Source organism: Rosa chinensis, chromosome 2 (genome assembly GCF_002994745.2).
Source record: "Rosa chinensis cultivar Old Blush chromosome 2, RchiOBHm-V2, whole genome shotgun sequence".
In the NCBI taxonomy this organism is placed as follows: Eukaryota; Viridiplantae; Streptophyta; class Magnoliopsida; order Rosales; family Rosaceae; genus Rosa; species Rosa chinensis.
This window is the reverse complement of record NC_037089.1, coordinates 52,757,294-52,782,503: the sequence shown is the minus strand read 5'-3', so window position 1 is coordinate 52,782,503 and position 25,210 is coordinate 52,757,294. Positions and strand designations below refer to the sequence as shown.

At 40.3% G+C, this 25,210-nt stretch overlaps 1 protein-coding gene across 1 annotated transcript; it reads left to right on the top strand.

Annotated features, from left to right (window-relative positions):
• Positions 1–23,084: 23,084 nt before the first annotated feature.
• On the top strand, positions 23,085–24,885 carry LOC112189652 (umecyanin). Its single transcript, XM_024328996.2, has 2 exons — positions 23,085–23,368; positions 24,308–24,885. The coding sequence occupies exons 1-2, from the start codon at positions 23,185–23,187 to the stop codon at positions 24,781–24,783; spliced, it is 660 nt and encodes a 219-aa protein (XP_024184764.1). The 5' UTR covers positions 23,085–23,184; the 3' UTR covers positions 24,784–24,885.
• The last annotated feature ends 325 nt before the right edge of the window (positions 24,886–25,210 follow it).

Here is a 25,210-nt window from a genome sequence, read left to right as displayed (position 1 = left end):
GCGCATAATTTAACCCTGAAAATATCGTTAGTAGTATAAGCAAATAGGGATCGTTCTATCCGGGGATTGAGGGTACACTTGTAATTGTGAAACAAATAAAGAAAAGTATTATTTACAAAAATAAAATAAAGAATATAAATATATACAATTGTATAAACAAATAAAGAATTAAAATAATAAAGTATTATTTACAAAAATAAAATAAAGAATAAATATATACAAGTAAACACAAATAAGGGGGGGGGGGGATTAGGATTCTTAAAATTAAAATTAAAATAAATAAAATAAAGAAAACGTAAAAACATATATACAAGGGTGGAACGCAAGGAACAAAGATCAAAATCAATTCCATGTAATCAAATTCGATTCAAACCCTATAATTGTTCTTCCAAGTCATGAGAGAGGAGTTGATCATGTGAAACATTCGAAAGCAAATGATTTCCCATATTTTACTTTTCAATGCTAATTAACCTAAGCGAAAGCATCTAGATTAATCCTATCAAACATGCAATCAAGCTCTAGAAAGCTAGTCAATCATGACATGTTCAACGCATTAGACATAGAGAAAGGCTATCAACTCAAGTGTACAACTTAGTTATGGAAAAGTCCACCTAATTGCAATCCGCTTCAATTAAATTCGATTCTTGTCCAGAACCTTTACTACTTTTGATTCAAGTTACACAAAACGAAAAGTCGATTTCATGTTCTTAAACCTAGCACCAATTACATGCAAATCCTATAAGTGTCGACCCAAATAAGATAAACATATAAAAGTTTTCTGTAAAACAAATTTAATCGAACAAACTCACATAGCAACTTAGAATCACAATTATAGAATTCGAAAACTTTATTTAAACATAGAAATTGAGCTTAAACTTTTCCCTAAACATTATTGTTAACTAGAAACAAGTTCATACGAAATCAAACAAGGAAACCAAAAAGGTTACAAGGAAAATGAACGAATTACACCGTGAGTGGAGATGGAGATGGAGAGCTAGATGGTTGGATCTTGAATCTTGGAAGCAAGCCTTCAAGGTGGATGATGGAGGATATGATCTTCACGGCTCCTTCTTCTTCTTCCTCTCCTTGCTTGAAAATGCAGAACTTTGCAACTAGAGAATGGAGAAGGAAAATGGAAAGGAAATGGAGAGACAAAGAAGATGAGATGGATGAAGGAATTGGTATTTTGAGAGTGAGAGGAGAAGTGTATTTATAGCCCAAAAAATGATGAATGGAGGGTGGAGATGAACATAAATGAAGGGCTAGATATGTTAGACAAATTTGTAAAAAAATATCTTCCCACTTGTTTATCACTTGTTCAACTTGAATTGATTTTCCTCCTCAAGATTTTCCACTTGCTTGCAACTTTGATTTTCCTCCTCAAGATTTTCCACTTGGTTGCAACTTTGATTTTCCTCCTCAAGATTTTCCACTTGCTTGGAGGTCCTAAAAATAGAAACTAATAAGAAAAATAGAAACTTTCCTAAAATGAAAAAATGGCAACTTTCCTAAACTGAAAATGGAAACTTACTAAAAATGATAAATAGAAACTACAAAAATATAAACTTTCTACAAATAGGAACTTTCCCAATCAAAGAATGGAAACTTTCCTAAACAGGGTTTTAATAAGGAAATAACGTAAGAAATGTAGGGAAATGCAGTTAAAACGTCGCAGTAAAATGCTCCTATCACACATTCACGCGCGTTGTGCTCTTTTTCTCCTTCGACCAAGGTTGTTTTTCTCCCACAGGGTTTTTATTACTTGGCAAGGTTCTTGACGAGGCAATTTAGAAGCACCCAACCTAAGCAATACTATTGACATGAAATATCTAAGGGGGAGTGTTGTAAATAATTATGGCTAATATCATGTAAATAGATGGAGAGTCATATATGCCTTTCACTATAGATTAGTGATTGATAGGACTGTGAATAGGAGTAATTAACGTTGCTATTAAACGTTGCCTATTTGTATACATCATGTACTCCTATATAAACCCCCTCATGGTGAGATGAATGAATACAATCTGATTCTCTGTGTCCAAAGTCTCTCTCTCTCAAAATTTTTTCTATTTTACAACAATTAGTTAAAAAATGGTTCAATGTATTGAAAGATCTCTAGCACCATAGGTTCACTTCTTCTTGAACCCTTAAATTCTCAAGCCGACCCTGGTGGGACCTGTAAAGAAGGATCCAGTATTAAGTTACATTTCCATTTCCCACCTGATGATCCATCAAGAGCAGATGCACCAGTGGGCGTATTTGCTAACTAATTAACCAACAATCAATAAAAGGTGAATGCAACGGTCATAATTGGCAGATACCAATTAATAGATCCCACCAGTCATACCAATCACTGGCCAAAAATTGATCAGCCGTTTAGCCTGCCCGACCTATTCAGTGGGCTCCATAACATGTGGCTGCTGCCGAGAGTAACAGCTAGTTAATCTCCAACGGTCATTTAATTGCAACCGTTAACGGCTGCAATTAAATGACAGCGATAACTAGTTTTTTATTTTTTATTTTTTTTACATAAAAAATTATGTGGAAGATAAACAAAAAAAAAATTTCTAAACTAATATTTTTCCTAAAACTCTATACGCACCCATTCCCTCACCTTATTATCTCACATCAAAGTTTTTTTAAAAAATTTAGCCTCTCCCAATCTTGTTCCTCCATCAATTAGTTCTTCATTTCCTTTTATTGTCATCCAACAATGGGAGATCCAGGTTCTGATTGGCAAGTTGATGAAGAAATTCAATTATGCGATTCATGGGCACGTAAGACCTTATGCCCCATCACTAGCAGAGCTATAACCACCATTAGGTTATGCGAAAAAGTTCATGCCGATTACATGCAAAATTGGGTAGGTCCACCAAGTATCTGCACTCCTCAAGCTCTCCAATCTCATTTTCGAGGGTTGAAGAAAATGCTCAAAGATGGAACAATGCACAGATGACTTTTGGTAACTGTATAGTAAGCGGCACCAATCGAATGGACGAGGTTCACATTTTTCCACTAATACTATTAATTGTTATATTTATATTTATATTAATATTATTTATGTTTTTAAGTAATATTTTCCTTACAAATGTTGGATTTATATTTTTTTCATTCTCCTTGTCTAGGATCAAACTCAAAGAATCTTTATAAAAAAATATCCCAAGCCCTTTGATAAATTTGGATGTTGGAATGTAATTAAGCACCACCCATATTTCAAAGATCCACCATATAATCCTCAACCACCGGAGTCATATTCGACAGCTAGTGCCTCTAAAAAAGAGTCTCCAATTAACTTGGATGATGATATAGTTTTTGAGACACCTCCAAGCTCCGAGCCAAAATCTATGGAACAAAAGAGAGCCAAAGAAGCAAAGAAGAAAAGAAAGAAGACTCAAGATGCAACATAAAGTATGGCTCTTGTTATTCAAGCCATGGCTGAATCAACCCAAGCCTTTGTTGAACTAGTGAAGAGAAGAAACGAGGAAATGACTGCTCACACAAAGAAGGTATTTGAAAAATTGGAAGAGGCAAAAGAAGATGTCACAGCTACTAATTCCATGACCCCACAAGTGGAAAAAGAAGAAGGATGATATCATGGCGAAAATAATATCCGATGATGGTAGTAACGGTTGCTACATACCCAATTCGACTAATTTTATTATGTAGTCAACATTTTATTATTCAATAATAAAATGTTGATTAGGAAATTAATTTTTTATTTATGTAATCTAAATTTTACTTCTGTAATTTTAATTTCATGAAATAAATTTTTTATGCTTTGAATAAATTAATAAATAAACATAATAAAAATAATAATAATAACAAGTATGTAATAAAAACAATCTAAGTAGACCTGAGTCACTGAGGGCTAGAGAACGCGCCTCACGCGCTTGGTGTCGGTGAGCGAGTGATACCCCGTCCGGCGGCTCGTCCTTGGGGAGTGGTCGTCGGACGGGCTTGTGTTAGTTCTATACAACCCGCCGAGGGCGTCTGGCAGAGGCGTGGCCCAGGGCAGGTGGTTGGTGATCGTCTCCGAAGTCGGACAGAGCAAACCCGATCTGTTCTTCGCGGTTCGTGGCTATGCCGAAGTTCATTGTGAGAGGCAGGACGATTTGCCTATCGTAGGATTGGCTCCTTAGCCCAGAGCTTGGGGTCGGTGGGAACGCGTTTTCATCTCTCTCAAGGTTCGATGGTGGCTGCTTCTGGATCTGCGGCGTGGCTGAGGATTGAGTCTGAACCAGCGTTGGATTTTTTTTGGATCGGGGAGGCGTTTTGCACCTGTTGGATGATGTGGCGGGATCTACGGTCTGCTGCTTCAGATCGGTGGATCGACGGTGACCCTATGTTGCTTGTTTCGGGTCCTATCGTAGACTTATGAGCTTCGGGTGGTAGGGCCTATGATGGGGCGCGCGGGAAGGCTGGCGGAGGAGCGTTGGACCTGGGGATCCGACGCTGGTGGTGGAGCGGCGGAAATGGAGGCGTAGCGACGATGCAGGTACAACGCCTGATGAGGGCCGAGAGGAAGGTGAACATGTTTTTGATTGGGCTGGATTTTCAGGCCTAGGAGCCCCCTCGGTGGGAGATTGGTAGTTGGGCCGGGTTATTGGCTTTGGGCCCTTGCTGGTGGTATGTTTCTTGTAGTGTTGGTTGTAGTTGTTCGTTGTTTGTTTTGTTGCTTTGTATTTCCGCAAATAAGTCCCTCCTCTTTCATGGTAGGGTGGTTAGTGTCATGAGTTTTGATGAATGGTTTGAGTTGGACAGCTGGTTTAGGGATAATAGGACCCAGTCTTCTGCCGGCTTTTGGCCGTGCATTTTCTTATCAGCCTGTGCTGAGGTTTCCGGCAGATCCTGGGATGGCCTGCCCGATAGATATCTATTGTGGTTTGATCCCATCCTAGTCAATGTTGCATATTTTGGCCTAGCTAACTCGATTAGCCATCCAATTCAGCCTTCGTAGTTGAAATCTTTGACCTATCAGTGTAGTGTCTTAAGAGTAAGTCTGCCTAGTACTAGTCACTTGCGACTTTACTCGATTGTAAACTCGTGGTTGGGTGCTTAATTGCGGCAAGGTTGTAATTGCAGTTTTAATGAATGATATTTCACTTGATAAAAAAAAAAAAAACAAGTATGTAACTCCAATCACAATAATTTTATTAATGTCAAACCAAACCTTATCATCAATCAGAGATAAACATTGATTAAAATTACAAAGAAAATCAAACAAATCAATAAAGCACACAAAACATAGAATATGTTAATTAAAATTACAAACCACCATTTATTCAAATTTAAGTCCCAAATTGTGGTGGTTCATACTCAATTATCATTCATGTTCCCATTGTTCTTCACCAAATCATCTTGTAGTCACTTATGGAGATAGTTCGACTCCACCTGAAATTCACGATTCACGAATGTAGAAAGATTATGTTCATCCCTCCCCACTGGTTCGAAAGGAATAGGTTCTCTATTATCAGGATCTACAGGCCGCTCATAGACTGTTACCATTGCTGGATTCATTAGATCATATTCTTGAGGCTCCACAAATTCTTCCTCAACAAACTCATCATCCACAATGATGTTATGAAAAATGATACAACTTATCATAATGGTTTGAAGGTCCTCCAATTTAAACAACATAGCACCGTGAAAGAGTATGACCTATCGAGATTGGATGACACCATAACACCTCTCCACATCTTTGCGATAAGCCTCTAGTTTGTTGCAAAAGCGTTTATCTTCTTCTATTCTAAGGTTTGATATTGTTTTGGCAAAAATCGATCATCTCGAGTATATTCCATCAGCAAGGTAATAACCATTGGTGCATTTTTTGTTATTGACCTCAAACTCAACTAGAGGAGGAGTTCCACCTATGACACACTCGAACACACTGGACGCACCAAGAATGTTAAGGTCATTTTGACCTCCCGGGGTTCCGAAGAGCACGTGTCATATATGTGTGTCATAAGACGCCACTGCTTCAACAATAATAGTTGGTCTACCCCTTCAACCAGTGAAAACTCCAACCTAGCCAGTTAGACAATTCTTCCACTCCCAATCCATGCAGTCGATGATCCTAATCATGCTTAGAAAATCAGGTGGTTGTTCTCTATTGAGAAGCCTATATAAGTCAGCCTAATTTGGTGGACGAAGAAAGCAACCAGTGTAAAGAAACTTGACTTGTCTACAAAATTTCTTAAGACATTTCAGCGCTGTAGAAGTCTCCATCCTAGTGATTTCATCACATTGATCAGTAGCTGCACCAAACAGAAACATTCTCAGGGTACCTGTCATTTTTGTTCTGGAAGCAATCCCGTTTTTCAAGTGGCATCTGCTTTTTGCCCCAAAAAACTATCGAGGTTGCAAACGTCCTCCATTACGCATTGGAAAACATGTTTTTGCATTAAGTACAACCTTCGAAAGCCTGCTTTATCGTACACTGGATGTTTGACAACATAATCCTCCTAGAGAAATTGACCTCGGACTTTTCTATGTCTTTCAACATCTGGGGCACGACCAGTCATGAACCACCCCCTCTACATGTCTCCAATAATAAATATTGTGCCACCATCGTAGCCGCTTGAGAGTTTGTAGCTTGAATCCGCTCGACCTCTTCCATATTTTCACACTCCCTATCTAACAACCATTTGTTCAATTCTTCCATCAGAAAGAGGGGAAATGAGATGGATGATAAGATTTTAAAAGAAATATAGGTGTACAATGAGAGGAATTTGTGAGTAGAGAATGAAGTCTGAAGCTTAGATATTAATGCAAAAACATAAAAAGTTAGGATAAGTAAATGTGTCACGTATATATAGATCAAAAATCTGATCACATACCATAGATATATTTTCAGTAGATAACGATATCTGTAGGTGACATGTGTCATAGGAAAATTGGGTGGTTATCTTATCAAAGCTCATAAATATTTTTTGTAAGATAAAGAAATCTAAAGTCGACACGTAGCAAATGAAGATTGGTCGATAATCTTATAGCTTGTCATAGAAAATTTTTTTCTTCTTCTAATGATAACGATATCTATGCTTGATATAGAATTTAATTTGTTTTAAAAAAATTATGCATTAATTTTTCTAAAATTAATGTTGTATGATAATTAATTAATCAAATTATAAGTTTAACTTTATTTTGAATTAATGAATTATTGAAATTTGAAATGTGAATAGTGGATTGGCTGTCAAATTGCTTTTTATTGGTGCATTGTGTAAGTGAAAGCAATTGCCAATTTTGAATGAATAGTGAATTGGTAGTACCAATTTGGTTGGCAAATTAGCAATTACTCTTAGTTCATGGGTGTATTTACTCTAACGCCTTAGGCCTTCTCCAACCCACCAATATAAAATGCTAAAAGGCTATTTTTTAGCACAAATGATCTCCAACCCACCAAACTTAGGCTAAATGTGAGTAGAGAGGGGTAAATTTAGCCCCAAAGTTAGCCTTTTAGCCCTTAGGGATAAAGGGATCAGAAAAGGGAGGCCCACCGTTTGGTTCTACTGTGACATATGCATGATGTTAGCAACTGCTTGTTGCTGACTTCATCTAGCAGTAGTTTTTTTTTTAATAGCTGTTGGTTTTTATTTTTTTTGCACTGTAAATACATATCACCTCAACCTTCTTTTTCACATCTTCCTTCTACTTCCTTATATATATCTCTCATTTATTTTTCCTTTATTGAAAATAAAGATATTTTTGATTATCTTAAAAAAAAACATCTGAATTTTTTTTTATCATAAAAATGGTTTCAATTACTATAAGTTAAAATCTGATAAAAAATAAGAACATATATATATATATATATAACATATCCAAAATGTTAAAATATATTTTAGGGCTATAATTTAGCCTTGACGGATTAGAGATGGTTGATGTCATATCGATAAATAGTGTAGAATTCAGGGCTAAAATTTAGCCCCAGGGCTATTTTTAGTCATTCCGGTTGGAGATGGCCTTATTACCATTTCATTTTGCAAGGGATAGTTAACAACAAGTCGACATCATAAGTGATGGATATACTATCCAATGGTTTGGATTTCAAGCTTTGGATACGACTGTATCCGGTGATGGAGCTACATTGGGGTTTGGCCTCATCATTTAGCCCTTTTACTGGGCCCTTGCATTAGGGCGGGCCGGCCCTACCCTTCTCAAATAAGGTAGGTTAAGGGTCATGCAAATGAAGCCCGGCCCTATCCTTTTGAGCCCGTTAGGGCCAAGCCCGGCCTGGCCCTTTAAGCCCGCCCAATTAAGTCATAATAATTTTCTATTTTTTCTATTTTTTAAATATGTTTCTTTTTAGTGTATAACATACAACTTATCTATTTTTTGTAATTGATTTCCTAAGCTTTATTTTCTTTAATTTTTGTTTCCTTTGTTAAACAACAATTAATTTTGGGAGATTTAGAGAAATAGTTAATTGAATATAACAATCTTAACTAATATTTATAAATGTTATAACTTATAAGTTAATTCCAATATATATATATATATATATATTTATATTGAATATGATTAACAAAAAATAGTGAGTCTTGTATTACCTATATAATCATTGAGCCATATTTTGAGATAAAAAATAAAAGTAATATATTTCTTTTCGAAAATGCTTGAGATACCAAAAGATTATACCAAATATTATTACCAAATGATGTGACACCTGCTATGTCATCAATTTTGCTTCTATGATACTGATGATATGGAAATAATACAATTTTATACTTATTCTTAAAAAAAAACAAATAAAAAGATAAGAATAAACCTAGACCAAAATCTTCTTCCTTATGCATTTGAGCGTCCCCTCATGCTTCGCCATTCTTGACCAAAGTCATCAAAAAGTGCTAGAACTCTTGGCTTTGTTCTCAGATGAATTAATAAATTAATTAAAGGGCTAAATACTATTTAGTACCCTGTGGTTTGTGTCCAACATCAATTCAGTCCCTCGACTTTCAATTTCATCAAAAACATCCATGCATTACTATATCTCGTTTAATAGGTCCATCCGTTATCATTCTGTCAACATCAGCCATTAACTTGCCGACACAGCATGCCACGTCAGCTCCTATGGGCCCCATCTCTAAGGCAAAATTCCCAAATTGTCCATGCTTCCATTCTAATCCATAAATCCTATCAGAGCCCTCACTGTTCACCTCCCTCTCTCTCCCTCTCTCTCTCTCTCTCTCTCTCTATGTGAATCACGATTTCTTCATTTCTTCACTCTCCGACCGCCGCCGAAGTCTCACCGGCGCTGTTAGCTTCCTCAAGCCAGCGTGAAGCAGAGCCCGATCCTCCCTTCTCCGAACTAGCAGCGACGATGGTAGGACCAAGCCCAAAAGCTTCACGGGTTTTCCGGCATATTTTCCGACTCCGGCCACGGCTGCAAGAGAGACCGTTGGGGTAGCTTCGTCTTGGCAAGATGAAGAAGCCTATGGTACCTTCTTGTCCATCTGTCAACTTGGGAGAGAGAATCGAAGAAGAGAAGATGTTTGAGTTTTCCAGCGAATTTTCGGCGGTGAAACCAATTTGATCGAGCCCTCCTGTTGCTCCTTGAGGTGGGTGTTCAGGCTTGAGTGTGGCTGGGAATGAGAGAGAGAGAGAGATCCAAAGACTCGATCATTTTGGTATCCAAAGACTTGATCTTTTTTATTCAATTCTCAATTTCGGATTTGTGTTTCTTGTTTCTGCTTGGTGGGTGTTCTGAATTGGAATACCTTTTGGATTTTGCTGGTTTTTGTTTGTTCGTTTGAGCTTTTCTAATTCATGGTTATAGTTTGGTGTTAATTGCCTTCTTTCATCTTACTCTGTGCTTGTTTAAGTTTAAATCTCGATTCCGGATTTGTGTTTCTTGTTTCTGCTTGGTCGGTGTTCTGAATTAGAATACCCTTTTTGGATTTTGCTGGGTTTTTTTGTTTGTTTGAGCTTCTTTAGTTCATGGTCTTAGTTTGGTGTTAATTGCATTCTTTCATTGTGATGACCTGGATTTTCGTTATGTAATTTTGGTAATTAATAATGGACCATTTGTACGAATAATTGTTATTATGCTTTATTCGTAGGTTGTATGTGGAGTGGAATGATTTTCGTACGTATAAATAATTGAATTTCACAGTTTAGGGGTCGTGTGAAGTTTGACTTTTTATATGTTGGGATTCTCGGAAAACTTCCTTCACGAAAGTTGTAGAGCGCGTCGATACGAGTTCGTGGACATGCGGAACGCGTAAATCGGAGTTCGTATGAGGAAGTTATGGCCATGGAAAGAAGTTTCCATTTTGGTATTTAAAGGAAAAATTGGAAAAATATTTCATTTTCCTCATTTCCTTTTCCGGAAGCCACTCTCTCTCTCTCTCTTCTCTCTCGTCCGCTCCCTTAGTATCGAAGTTTTCCGCCTGACCCGACCCGAACCCGGCCGATCCGACCCGACTTTTCCGGCCGACTGCGGCGGTCTTCGGCCGTGAAACTTGGACAGACAGGATCGCCTCCGCCGTCTGGTCATCCCTCTGGTGTTCTCTTACGGCGATTCTTCGTCTCGGTGGCAGTTCAAGGCGGCGCAGATCGAGGAATTCGGACCCGACCGGAAAACACAGTTCCGACGTCGGCGCGGCTTCGATTTTCTTGGGTTGAGTTCAGAACAAGCTCCCTGGTCGATCCTTGGTGTTTGTTTCGACCGGTTTACGTGAAAATTCGATCAACACCGATTGGATTACTATTCACGGCTTGTGAGGTAGTTTTCGATCCCTTAAGCTTGTTTTATGACTTCGATCCAGTTATGAAAGTTCACAAGCATGCTTAGATGAAGCTTTTTGATGTTGGGAGTTTTGTGAAATAATGAGTTTTTGGCCGGCGGCGGTGCACCACCGTCTGTGGTGGCGTTCCGGCGGTGTTCCGGCCACTTAAGGAACTGTTTCTGGTATTATATGTCTTCTACTCGTCGATACGAGCGTTTCGATATATAATATGCAAATTTTGGAGTTGGAATGGATTTGTTATGATTTTTGCCGTTTCATATCGGTGAATTTATTCGATCCGTGAAGATACGAGCGTCCGATCGACTTGTGGTTTGGTCACATCGATCGTGGACGTATTCCGAAGGCCTTGGGTGGTCTCGGATGTGGTTTTGCCTCGATTGGCACCACTTTGGGGTTTTTAGTTCAAAAACATGGGTTTCGAACTTAAAACAAATATGAATCATTACTAAGTTGGAACCATATGTGATTAGGTACTTGACGAAGTATTCAGACGAGTGGTTGGTGATAGTTTTGGTTCGGTTCTGTAGTGAAGACGCAGCAGGAATTCGAGGTGAGTAAATCTCACAAGGACCTTTATGAACATAAGTACCATTATTGTTTTGGCGTTAATCATTTAACTGCAAACTATAGTTGGTATTAGTAGGCATTCCTGAGCGAATGACTACATATATATATTTAGATGAAATATATATATATCCTTGTGAATGATTGTGATGAATAATAATATGCATGATGGTGTTCATATTATTGTTAAATGCGACTTTTCAGGAAACGATATTATAGAAAAGATGTTTCTATTGTTTGAAAAGTATTGAGCATTAATGTTACATTTTGAGTCAAGCGTGACTCATTTTAGATGTATTGGTCTTTGTACCAAGGGTCACAGATGGTGAGCAAGGATTAGGAAAGCCGAAGCTAGGTGTTTGTAACGTTTTTAGGTCAGATGCGACTTACTTAACGTTGACCTTAAGACCAGATAGGGTCTAAGAAGATCTTACGTCACAGATGGTGATAGATCATAGATAGTAACAGGTTGCAGATGGTAACCTTGATGTTTGACTTCATGACCAGATGGGGTCTGAAGATCATGAGTCACAGATGGTGATCAATGGTTGAGCTGAGACCAGATGGGGTCTAATGATTATAGGTCACAGATGGTGACAGGTTGCAGATGGCGACCTTGATGTTGATTTCCTGACTAGACGGAGTCTGAAATCATATGTCTCAGATGGTGACAGATCACAGATGGTGATAGATCACAGATGGTGATCAAGGCAGGAAATAGGTAATCACGTTCTGGTTAGGACGAGTGATTACAATTTCAATAGGGTTCTAGTTTATCTGCCATGATAGCTTATGGGAGTAACAGTCGAGGTTGCTTGAGACTCATAGGTTCGCGGCTTAAAGGAGAGTTCAGATGGCATTCTTCTTTAATTGTCTAGATGAGACTTGAATTGCTACTTGATGGTTAAGTTAGCAAATAAGGCATGGTCATAGTGGTGACTCATGTTGTCCTTTCTGTGGAAAGGATATTGAATGTTAGAAGGATTCATGGCTGCATGTTTCCTTAAGTAGATTGATGTGAGTTGTTGATTGATGTTCATGAGTTACTCATACGAGCTTGAAGAAGCTTACCGGGTTTGTTGTTTGGCAACCCCGGTGCATCATTGTAAATGGTGTAGGGGTTAATCCTGCAGGTCAGGAAAATCGTGGCTGAAGCTGAAGGAGCTTGTTGGCAGCAGAACGGGTAGGAAGCAATTTTTGTTGGCTTTGCCAATATATGACTTCCGCTATGCAGTAAGCTCTGAGGAGCATTTACGTTTTATTGTGATGACAATTAAATTCGTAAATTTGTATAATATATAACTCTGTGGAGCGAGTGTATGTTATCTTGGATGATTCAGTGTATCAGTAAGTACTTGTTTTAAGGGAAAGATGTTTCAGGTATTGTATTGATGACTGAATATTCACGCATGTATAATTATGGGATTATATATATCGATTTTTATTGTTGTAAAAATCAGGGGCGTGACAGATTGGTATCAGAGCGTAAGGTACATATTTGGTGACACAATCAATACTCCTCGAGTGATGGCCCGTCTGCAGCGGATCCCCATCATATGCTCTTCGGTATTGATATAGTCATTGGGTATGTAGTGAACGGTAGGATGTGAGTCATCAGGGTAGTATCGGCTCAGGAGATGAAGTGTAGGAGCTAGATGTAGCTTCTATGAGTTAGGACTTTTAAGGAATGATGACCTTTAGTCTAACTCAAGATTTACGTAGGGGATGGAATTGTATCCTTTGACGTAGTATTGTGGTTAATCGAGTCATAGCGTTGACTTATACTTGTGTTTGAGAGTTATACATGTATTAACCACATGTTGTTATACTCCTTAGGTGATGGACCCTCGAGGAGGCAGAGCTAGGGGTCGAGGTAGACCCAGAGGCAGAGGTAGAGCCCGAGGTAGGGGCAGGATTCCTCCTCCTGTTGAGGAGATGTTTGAGAATGATGTGGAGGCATCAAATGTTGAGTTGCCTGTTCCACCTGTGGTGGAGGTTGCTAATGTTGTAGATCCTACTCGTTTGTCGAAGTTGGCAAAGGAGATTTCGAGATTGGGAGGAGTTCCATTTCAGGGAGGTACGGATCACATGTTGGCAGACCAATGGATTGAGAACATGAAGACCTACTTCGAGATGGTCGTTTGTGACGACATTGAGAAGAGGAAGATTTCCACATTTATGCTCCAAGGCGATGCACGGGTTTGGTGGAATGGTACACAGAGGGTGATGGACGTGTCCACCATGACCTGGAATGAGTTTGTGGAACTGTTCAGGAAGAAGTACTTTCCGCCTTCAGTGAAGGAGCAGATGGAAAGGGAATTCATCTCGTTAGTCCAAGGGACTAAGAGTGTGAGGGAGTATGAAGCTGAGTTCTCAAGGTTGTATCGCTTTGTGAGGCAGATGGATGCTGAGAGCTTAGCTATGAAGTTTCAGTGGGGACTGAATGCTTCAATCCGGCGCGATGTCGCTGTTCTGGAACTGAAGACAGTAGAGCTCATTTTCGTTAAGGCTATGGCCATTGAGCAGGAGAACTTGACTCTCCAAGAACACGAATCGGCTGAGAGGGATTTCCAAAGAAAGGGAAAGGCAACTGCGGGGAGCAGTAAAACATCTGGGAATCGAGGTGGATTCTGGAAAAGACAGAGGACAAATCAGCAGGCACCAGCTAGGGCTGCAGCTGCACCTGCTAGGGTTGCACCTAATAGGCCGGTGGCGAACCCGAAGTGTTTCAATTGCAATGAGATGGGCCATGTTGCTCGAGATTGCACGAAACCTAAGAACTTGGCATGCTTCACATGTGGCCAGACGGGGCACTTCTCAAGGGATTGTACCCAGCAGCGTAGGGGACAAGGGAATCAGCAGAGGCATCTACCTCCGGGAAATGCTAGGGTGTTTGCTATTGGTCAGCAGAATGCCGGAGTGGAAGGTACCTTATCCTTATTTGATTTCTTTGCTAGGGTGTTATTTGATACGGGAGCGTCCCACTCTTTCATATCTAGTTCTGTGGTTGATATGTTAGGTTTAACTCCTAGGCCTCTTGCTAGATCCTTGTGTGTTATTTCCCCACTTGGTGTTTCCCTTGAGCTTGATAAGTTTTGTGATGCTTGTCCAATTGTGATTGGTGGTAAGGAGTTTACCGCGGCCTTGATAGTATTAGCAGATCATAAGTATGATGTCATTTTGGGTATTGATTGGCTGAGGCCAAATCATGCTATGATTGATTGCTTTGAAATGGTAGTGTCATTTCATATACCTGGGCAGCCGGTGTTTCGTTATCGGTGTCTTAGGTCAGATACTGCTTTAAGGGCAGGATTCTTAGCTCATGTGGAGTCAGTGAGTTGTACGGCGGTTATGGCAGAGATTTCTGTGGTTTCCGAGTACAGTGATGTATTTCAGGAGATACCAGGATTACCTCCGAGGAGGGAAGTGGATTTTGCTATTGATGTGATACCAGGTACTGCACCTGTATCTATGGCACCATTTCGGATGGCACCAACTGAACTTAAAGAGTTGAAGGAGCAAATTGATGGTTTACTTGAGCAAGGGTTCATTAGACCTAGTACTTCTCCTTGGGGTGCACCTGTGGTGTTTGCAAAGAAGAAGGATGGTTCACTGAGGTTGTGTGTGGATTATCGGCAGTTGAACAAGGTGACGATTAAGAATAGGTATTCCTTACCTAGGATTGATGACTTGTTCGACCAGCTTAAGGAAGCTGCTGTATTCTCGAAGATCGATTTGAGATCCGGATATCACCAGTTGAGGGTGAAGGATGATGATGTTCCTAAGACTGCTTTTAGGACTAGGTATGGGCACTTTGAGTTTGTTGTCATGCCTTTTGGTTTAACCAATGCACCTGCAGCCTTTATGGACTTGATGAACCGTATGTTCAGTCCGTACTTGGATAAGTTTGTGGTAGTGTTCGTGGATGATATTTTGGTTTATTCCAAGACGTTGGAGGACCATGATAAGCATCTGCGGATTGTGCTACAACTTTTGAGAGAAAAGGAATTGTTTGCGAAATTCGAGAAGTGCGAATTTTGGCAAAGGGAGGTCAAGTTCCTTGGTCATGTGATTTCGAAGGATGGAATCTCTGTGGATCCTTCTAAGGTGGAAGCAGTGATGAACTGGGGCCAACCCACTACAGTTACTGAGGTACGTAGTTTCCTGGGTTTGGCAGGTTATTATCGGAGATTCATTGAGGGATTTTCTAGCATTGCTTCGGCTTTGACCAAGTTGACAAGGAAGAATGTCCAGTTTGTGTGGACTGAGGAATGTGAACGAGCATTCAATGAGTTGAAGGCTAGATTGACCACAGCCCCAGTGTTGACTATTCCCACAAGCGGTGGCGGTTTAGTCATCTATAGTGATGCGTCTCATCAAGGTTTGGGATGTGTATTGATGCAGCATGGAGGTGTTGTCGCTTATGGTTCTAGACAATTGAAGGTACATGAGCGTAATTACCCCACTCATGATTTGGAGTTGGCTGCGGTTGTGTTTGCCTTGAAGATTTGGAGGCATTACTTGTATGGGGAGAAGTTCGAACTCTTTTCGGATCATAAGAGTTTGAAGTATCTGTTCTCTCAGAAGGAGTTGAACATGAGACAGAGAAGGTGGATGGAACTCATAAAGGACTATGATTTTACCTTGGAGTATCATCCAGGAAAGGCCAATGTGGTAGCGGATGCTTTGAGTAGAAAGCCCAGGGGTATTGTTGCTTCTGTTATGGTTCAGGAGTGGCTTATGTTGGAGACTGCATCTGAGTTTGACCTTGTGCAAGTAGGAATTGAGAATGGGAGTTTCCTTGGAAGTATCACGGTACGGCCTGCCCTGATTTCCAGGATCATTCAAGGTCAGAAGGAGGATGAGTTCTCACGTGCGAAGTTGGCAGAGTTAGCTGCAGATTCACCCATTGATGTTCCATCTGAGTGGACGGTGGGGACGGATGGTGGTTTGAGGTTGAACCATAGGTTGTATGTTCCGGATCATGTTGACCTCAGGGGAGAGATTCTTCGTCAGGGACATCGATCGCGGTATACTGTGCACCCTGGAAGCACTAAGATGTATCGGGATTTGCGAAGGCAATTCTGGTGGAATGGAATGAAAAAGGACGTGGCAGAGTACGTTTCCAAGTGTCTTACTTGCCAACGTGTGAAGGCTGAGCATCAGAGACCTGCAGGTATGTTGAAGCCATTACCTATTCCCGTATGGAAGTGGGAGCAGATCTCGATGGATTTTGTCACTGGACTGCCTAGGTCCCAACGAAGTCACGATGCAGTGTGGGTGATCGTGGATCGTCTGACGAAATCAGCACATTTCCTTCCGGTATCAATGACGTATTCGGTTGACACATTGTGCAAGCTTTACATCGAGGTGATCGTGAAACTTCATGGTGTGCCCGTGTCTATTGTTTCGGATCGTGATGCTCGATTTACTTCAAAATTTTGGAGCGGTTTCCAAAAGGCCATGGGAACTGATTTAGATATGAGTACGGCATTTCACCCTCAGACTGATGGGCAGACTGAGCGAGTGAATCAGGTGTTGGAGGATATGTTGAGAGCCTGTGTGTTGGACTTCAAGGGAAGTTGGGAGGATCATCTGCCGTTGATTGAATTCTCCTACAACAACAGTTATCACTCCAGTATTGGCATGGCACCATATGAAGCCCTGTATGGTAGGCCATGTAGATCTCCGATCTGCTGGGCAGAGGCAGGAGATAAGGTGTTATTGGGTCCTGAGATTGTTCAGGAGACCACTGACAAGATTTCAATTATCAGGGACAGGATTCGAACAGCACAGAGTAGACAGAAGAGTTATGCAGATTTGAGAAGGAGACATGTTGAGTTTAAAGAGGGTGATCATGTGTTCTTGAAGGTCTCGCCCATGAAGGGTGTGGTGAGATTTGGCAAGAAAGGAAAGTTATCACCAAGGTTTGTCGGACCTTTTGAAATTCTGGAAAGGGTAGGAGAGTTGGCTTATAGGCTTGCCTTACCTCCTACTATGTCTGGTGTGCATAATGTTTTCCATGTGTCTATGTTGAGGAAGTATGTTCAGGATGAGTCACATGTGATTGATTATGGTACGATTGAAGTGCACGCGGATACGACCTTTGTTGTTGAACCTGTTAGAATTTTGGATAGGTCAACAAAGCAACTTCGAAGGAAGGAAGTTGACTTGGTCAAGGTATTGTGGAGTCACCATGACGAGGGTGATGCTTCTTGGGAATTGGAGTCGGATATGAGAGCAAAGTACCCACAGTTGTTTGTTGATGAACAAGCGTGAATTTCGGGACGAAATTCCTTTAAGGAGGGTAGACTGTGATGACCTGGATTTTCGTTATGTAATTTTGGTAATTAATAATGGACCATTTGTACGAATAATTGTTATTATGCTTTATTCGTAGGTTGTATGTGGAGTGGAATGATTTTCGTACGTATAAATAATTGAATTTCACAGTTTAGGGGTCGTGTGAAGTTTGACTTTTTATATGTTGGGATTCTCGGAAAACTTCCTTCACGAAAGTTGTAGAGCGCGTCGATACGAGTTCGTGGACATGCGGAACGCGTAAATCGGAGTTCGTATGAGGAAGTTATGGCCATGGAAAGAAGTTTCCATTTTGGTATTTAAAGGAAAAATTGGAAAAATATTTCATTTTCCTCATTTCCTTTTCCGGAAGCCACTCTCTCTCTCTCTCTTCTCTCTCGTCCGCTCCCTTAGTATCGAAGTTTTCCGCCTGACCCGACCCGAACCCGGCCGATCCGACCCGACTTTTCCGGCCGACTGCGGCGGTCTTCGGCCGTGAAACTTGGACAGACAGGATCGCCTCCGCCGTCTGGTCATCCCTCTGGTGTTCTCTTACGGCGATTCTTCGTCTCGGTGGCAGTTCAAGGCGGCGCAGATCGAGGAATTCGGACCCGACCGGAAAACACAGTTCCGACGTCGGCGCGGCTTCGATTTTCTTGGGTTGAGTTCAGAACAAGCTCCCTGGTCGATCCTTGGTGTTTGTTTCGACCGGTTTACGTGAAAATTCGATCAACACCGATTGGATTACTATTCACGGCTTGTGAGGTAGTTTTCGATCCCTTAAGCTTGTTTTATGACTTCGATCCAGTTATGAAAGTTCACAAGCATGCTTAGATGAAGCTTTTTGATGTTGGGAGTTTTGTGAAATAATGAGTTTTTGGCCGGCGGCGGTGCACCACCGTCTGTGGTGGCGTTCCGGCGGTGTTCCGGCCACTTAAGGAACTGTTTCTGGTATTATATGTCTTCTACTCGTCGATACGAGCGTTTCGATATATAATATGCAAATTTTGGAGTTGGAATGGATTTGTTATGATTTTTGCCGTTTCATATCGGTGAATTTATTCGATCCGTGAAGATACGAGCGTCCGATCGACTTGTGGTTTGGTCACATCGATCGTGGACGTATTCCGAAGGCCTTGGGTGGTCTCGGATGTGGTTTTGCCTCGATTGGCACCACTTTGGGGTTTTTAGTTCAAAAACATGGGTTTCGAACTTAAAACAAATATGAATCATTACTAAGTTGGAACCATATGTGATTAGGTACTTGACGAAGTATTCAGACGAGTGGTTGGTGATAGTTTTGGTTCGGTTCTGTAGTGAAGACGCAGCAGGAATTCGAGGTGAGTAAATCTCACAAGGACCTTTATGAACATAAGTACCATTATTGTTTTGGCGTTAATCATTTAACTGCAAACTATAGTTGGTATTAGTAGGCATTCCTGAGCGAATGACTACATATATATATTTAGATGAAATATATATATATCCTTGTGAATGATTGTGATGAATAATAATATGCATGATGGTGTTCATATTATTGTTAAATGCGACTTTTCAGGAAACGATATTATAGAAAAGATGTTTCTATTGTTTGAAAAGTATTGAGCATTAATGTTACATTTTGAGTCAAGCGTGACTCATTTTAGATGTATTGGTCTTTGTACCAAGGGTCACAGATGGTGAGCAAGGATTAGGAAAGCCGAAGCTAGGTGTTTGTAACGTTTTTAGGTCAGATGCGACTTACTTAACGTTGACCTTAAGACCAGATAGGGTCTAAGAAGATCTTACGTCACAGATGGTGATAGATCATAGATAGTAACAGGTTGCAGATGGTAACCTTGATGTTTGACTTCATGACCAGATGGGGTCTGAAGATCATGAGTCACAGATGGTGATCAATGGTTGAGCTGAGACCAGATGGGGTCTAATGATTATAGGTCACAGATGGTGACAGGTTGCAGATGGCGACCTTGATGTTGATTTCCTGACTAGACGGAGTCTGAAATCATATGTCTCAGATGGTGACAGATCACAGATGGTGATAGATCACAGATGGTGATCAAGGCAGGAAATAGGTAATCACGTTCTGGTTAGGACGAGTGATTACAATTTCAATAGGGTTCTAGTTTATCTGCCATGATAGCTTATGGGAGTAACAGTCGAGGTTGCTTGAGACTCATAGGTTCGCGGCTTAAAGGAGAGTTCAGATGGCATTCTTCTTTAATTGTCTAGATGAGACTTGAATTGCTACTTGATGGTTAAGTTAGCAAATAAGGCATGGTCATAGTGGTGACTCATGTTGTCCTTTCTGTGGAAAGGATATTGAATGTTAGAAGGATTCATGGCTGCATGTTTCCTTAAGTAGATTGATGTGAGTTGTTGATTGATGTTCATGAGTTACTCATACGAGCTTGAAGAAGCTTACCGGGTTTGTTGTTTGGCAACCCCGGTGCATCATTGTAAATGGTGTAGGGGTTAATCCTGCAGGTCAGGAAAATCGTGGCTGAAGCTGAAGGAGCTTGTTGGCAGCAGAACGGGTAGGAAGCAATTTTTGTTGGCTTTGCCAATATATGACTTCCGCTATGCAGTAAGCTCTGAGGAGCATTTACGTTTTATTGTGATGACAATTAAATTCGTAAATTTGTATAATATATAACTCTGTGGAGCGAGTGTATGTTATCTTGGATGATTCAGTGTATCAGTAAGTACTTGTTTTAAGGGAAAGATGTTTCAGGTATTGTATTGATGACTGAATATTCACGCATGTATAATTATGGGATTATATATATCGATTTTTATTGTTGTAAAAATCAGGGGCGTGACATTCATCTTACTCTGTTGGAGCTTAATATTACTGGAATATGGTGAATTGGGTTTGATGGGAATTTGGTGAGGATCATGTCCCCGTCGAACCAGGCTAACCAGGTTTGATGGAAAGATTCCAGAGTGTGGAGTGATGAGAGGTCAACAGAAGAGATAGCGGAGGCCACTCGCTCCGGGGTCGGCGGGGTAGGGTAAGTTGCGGTGGTGTCCGGCGAGGTAGTTGCGGTGAGGAGGGTGAGAAAGCGGACGACGAGGCTCGGAGAGAGAGAGGTGGGAAGCCATGGAGAGAGAGGGGTTTATAATTTTAAATTTTGGGAATAGAGTTAGGGACATTTTGGGAAATTAGCTTCCATGTGGGCCCCACTTTGCTGAGTCAGAAATGCCATGTCAGCAGGTTAACAGCTAAATTTGACGGAATGATAACGGATGGACCAATTAAACGAGATATAGCAATGCAGGGGTGTTTTTGACAAAATTGAAAGTCGAGGGACTAAATTGCTGTTGGACACAAACCACATGGTACTAAATAGTATTTAGCCCTTAATTATAAGCCACCCCAAACTTACCAAATTTCCTTTCTCGTTCTCTTACTCCCTCTCTTTTCATGATTTCTCCTTAAGAGATTTGAACTTTAAAGGCTTGAATTAAAGAATCAATTGAAGATTGGACTATATGCAGTGCTAACAATTGGAGATCGTGCTATGTCTTTTGAGACCTAGTGATGCTTTGTGTAACAAAACTCACCAAACCAACTAGTTCTACAGAATCCGATCGATGGTAAATGATCTCCTCTCGATGAGGATGGCGACCATGGGACTTTGCAATGGTTTTTGGTTTTCTTGATTTTTATTTTTTTGATAAAGAAAAAAATTAGTAGGAAAAATCCATGTTAGCAATTCATTTGATGAGTTGGCACCTGCCACATCATTCAGTATATGAATTTGGTATAAGTATTTGGTGTCTCTAGCACTACTCATTTCTTTTTGTTAAACAAATTAAGGCCAATTTCGGCCCTATTTGACCCTATTCGGAAGGCCGGCCCTTTCGGCCCTAGTGGCTCGGGTCTTTCGGGCGGGTAAGGGTTAGCATATTTAAGCTCCGGCCCGACCCTACCCGGTCCTAAATTTTGTTGACTTTGACTAGGCCCGACCTGGGCAGACCCTAAACCCTAAAATTTAGGATAGGGCCGGCCCTAGCCCGACCCATGATGACCCATTTTGGGGCATAGTTGGTCACAGGACCCACTAGACTTTTGACATATAAATAACTAAAAAGTTATTTAAAAGTACATTCTGCCATCACAGTGTAGTGGTAAGGCTTTGTTATGCCTTATAGGAGGTTTCGAGTCTCACAAACGTTAGTTCTTGCGTACCTCAAGTTAGTTACTTAGTCAGTCTATAGTTTTTGGCCTAAAGCTACATATAGTCAAAGAAGGCATGCATGAGCATGGAAGCTTCGACATGATTTCCCAGCAACAAGTCATTAATCATTTGGTTCTTCTGAGACTAAAACTCTTTTCAAAATTAGGAATGGTTTTTGGCCTAAAGCTACATATAGTCAAAGAAGGCATGCATGAGCATGGAAGCTTCGACATGATTTCCCAGCAACAAGTCATTAATCATTTGGTTCTTCTGAGACTAAAACTTTTTTCAAAATTAGGAATGTAAGTACAGTTAAGTTTGGAAACTGTATTATTACGTATTCATCGAGATTGCACATTTAGACTAAATATACAATTATTCTGAGGTATTATTCAAACTATTGAATCATTTATTCATTTTATGTTCTACATCAGCCTCAAAACATGGACAACATTATTGATAGTGTCCCAAATGAGATAAGATTTACATACAAGATCGTGATAATCCAAAGAGCTCTGAAAGATTATTCTTGTAATTAATTTATTAATTAAGTATATTCACATGCAAAATATCAAAATACCAGTTGTGGGGCTGGTTCGTGGTGATTGAATTTGCATTATTTTCTCTTTGGTATACACTAACTTTGAGGTTGTTAGATGGTGTGAGTTGAGCAAACAATTTTTTCGCCATCAAATGCCCAATAACATTATATAATTCTAGTTTAGACGGAGATTTTGTCTTCTATCGTCTCTAATGAACACCAACTTTGAGGGTGCTCGAAGATACAAGTTGAGCAAACACCGCTTTTGCCATTAGATGTGGGCAAAAACGTTGTAGATTTCAAGTTTTTTGGAGGGATTTTACTTGATACCCAAATATTAATGCTCCTTACCAAGAGTAGGCCTACCTACGTATAGTCTCAGAAAAAAAAAAACAAGAAGAAGAAAGAAACAGCTGAGAGAGAGAGAGAGAGAGAGAGAGAGAGAGAGATAGAGAGAGAGAGAGAGTAGGTATAGACTAATAATCAAGCATGCCTTTCTAAATTTCCATAACAATAATGGTCGCAACTCTATTGCCACTTAATTTGGTTCTTGTTTCCACACGTTTGGACTCAAACAATGCAAAACAGAACATATAAAATGACCGGCGTTCACATATGAAGAACCAGTCGGTAATGGCATGCCTTTATTTTCAAGGCTTCGCCGTGTCTAAGCTCCAAAAAGTCTTCCACCCTGTTGGTCTTTCTCACTCGTTCGAGCCCTATTTATAGGCTTCTATTCTTTCTTTGGAACATATATTCTCATCAGACACTAGTACTCATTTGAGCCCACTGCCATTTGAAGAAAAGAGACAAACAGATCAAGAAAGAAGAGGCTAGAGAGATTGAAATGGAGAACCAGAAGAAGATGATGGTTGTTTTTGGTTTACTTGCGGCTGTGTTTTTGGAGAGTGTGGCGGCGCAGACGGCCCATGTGGTGGGAGGTAGCGTAGGCTGGACCATACCACAGAATGGTGCACAAGAGTATGTCACTTGGGCGTCTGGTCAGAAGTTCATAGTTGGTGATGTTCTAAGTATGTTTTCCATCTCTAGTCCCATATATCATCACCATCATCTTCTTTTCAATCTTTTTTACCACAAGGGGAAATTTTTTTTTTTTGAATAAGAGAGGAAAATTCCCCCCAAATTTATGAAAAAAGAAACTTACTAGATGCGCGGGGGGGGGGGGCATGAACCTAACCCCTCCAGTAAGAAAATCGAAAGACATTTGACCAAACAACCAAGCAAAAACTACCGAAAGCGAAAATTAGGAAGCCCCATAAAATCTCTATTGTAAAAAGAAGCAACAAAATCCTGGGGCGAGTCCCACCAAACCATAGTATCTGAAGTGAGACCAAAGTTTACAAGAGTATCTGCAACTTGATTCCCTTCCCGAAAGATATGAGAGCATCGGAATTGCATTTGAGAGATGCGGTGTAAGCACGAATGTCTAAGGGGAAATTCTTATTAAGTTATTACCATGTTTTTTATATCATATTAAAATCCTAAATTCTTTTCTTTTCGCTGACTAAGTCCTTCAAATTATGGGTACGTTAACCTTCAAATCATCTAGATTGATTGGCTTGATGGTATGTCCGACCTTTTTCAGCAATATTTTACAGTTTAATAACTTAAACTCTAAGCAATGACCAAGTTTTTATTTTTTATTTTTATTTTATTTTATTTTATCAAAAATAGCATGAACGTGGCCTAATCAAGTTTAAGGTTCTCATATTAATGTTGTTCACATGAATTTGAGGAAGTTAAACAAAATCCGTCATCACATATATGTTCCATGGAATTCTAAATGCAATGTTAATCAATATGATCATAAAATCATTATAGGAATCAAATCTGTTTTTGTTTTGTTTCTAGATCGATTACTTTAGTAATCATGCAGCAAAAAGGGGTTAATGGTTAGTGGTTATTTATCCCCATTTCTGACATCCTGATGTTTCTTAATTAATTTGCAGCCTTCAACTTCGCGACAGACGCACACGACGTAGTGCAAGTACCCAAAGCATCATTCGACTCATGCAGCTCCGCCAACCCAATCGGCAGTACCTTCACCACGGGCCCGGCCAACATCACTCTCACATCTGCCGGCAACCACTACTACATCTGCACTTTCGGCCGCCACTGCCAGTCCGGCCAGAAGCTCGCCATCACCGTCTCAGCATCCGCCACGTCACCGGGAGCCTCCCCTTCTGCACCAACTCCTATACCTCCACCTCCACCCACTACCACTACTACTCCTACCACGCCTTCACCCACATCTGATGCCCCTTGCCCTCCTGTCCAAGCACCATCTCCGTCCACCAAAACCACGGGCCCCACAGCTAGCACCACACCAGGATCCACCGTGTTGCCGCCGAGCTCTTCTTCCCCTGCCGTTGGGGCTGGTTTTGTTTTGTGCTTGTTGTCCCTTGTAATGGGATTGTTCTTTTAGATATGTATATATATGGGGATCCCATTATTCATTTTGATATTGTGAGAGATCGTTATTCATTTTTCAGCGTGATGATATTTTTGGAGCGCATGATTGTTAATAAAGGATTAATTATGTTCTATTCTTGAAATCTTGATCTCTACGAATATAGATAAATGCTTATATAATTGACTTTCTCGAACCAACTTTTGTATAATGTAATTGGGAAATCCATTATACATGCAACTCTCATATTTGTCGGGTAAAAACATGTTAGATTTAATATGAAACATAAACTTATAACTCAAATATACTACCTTAAATGTTATGAAATAAAATTATAAAACTAACTTGGTGGATTGCTGTCGTTATCCATTGGTGATCTGTTGCAATTATCTATTTGATCTTCTCCTAGATACACCGTATCTCTCTTTATTGCTTGATGGGA

Bases quoted from the DNA above. Each gene is read 5' to 3' on its own strand.
- LOC112189652 (XM_024328996.2), top strand. From the start codon at position 23,185: ATGGAGAACCAGAAGAAGATGATGGTTGTTTTTGGTTTACTTGCGGCT. The intron at 23,369-24,307 runs GTATGTTTTCCA...ATTAATTTGCAG, and splicing joins CATAGTTGGTGATGTTCTAA to CCTTCAACTTCGCGACAGAC.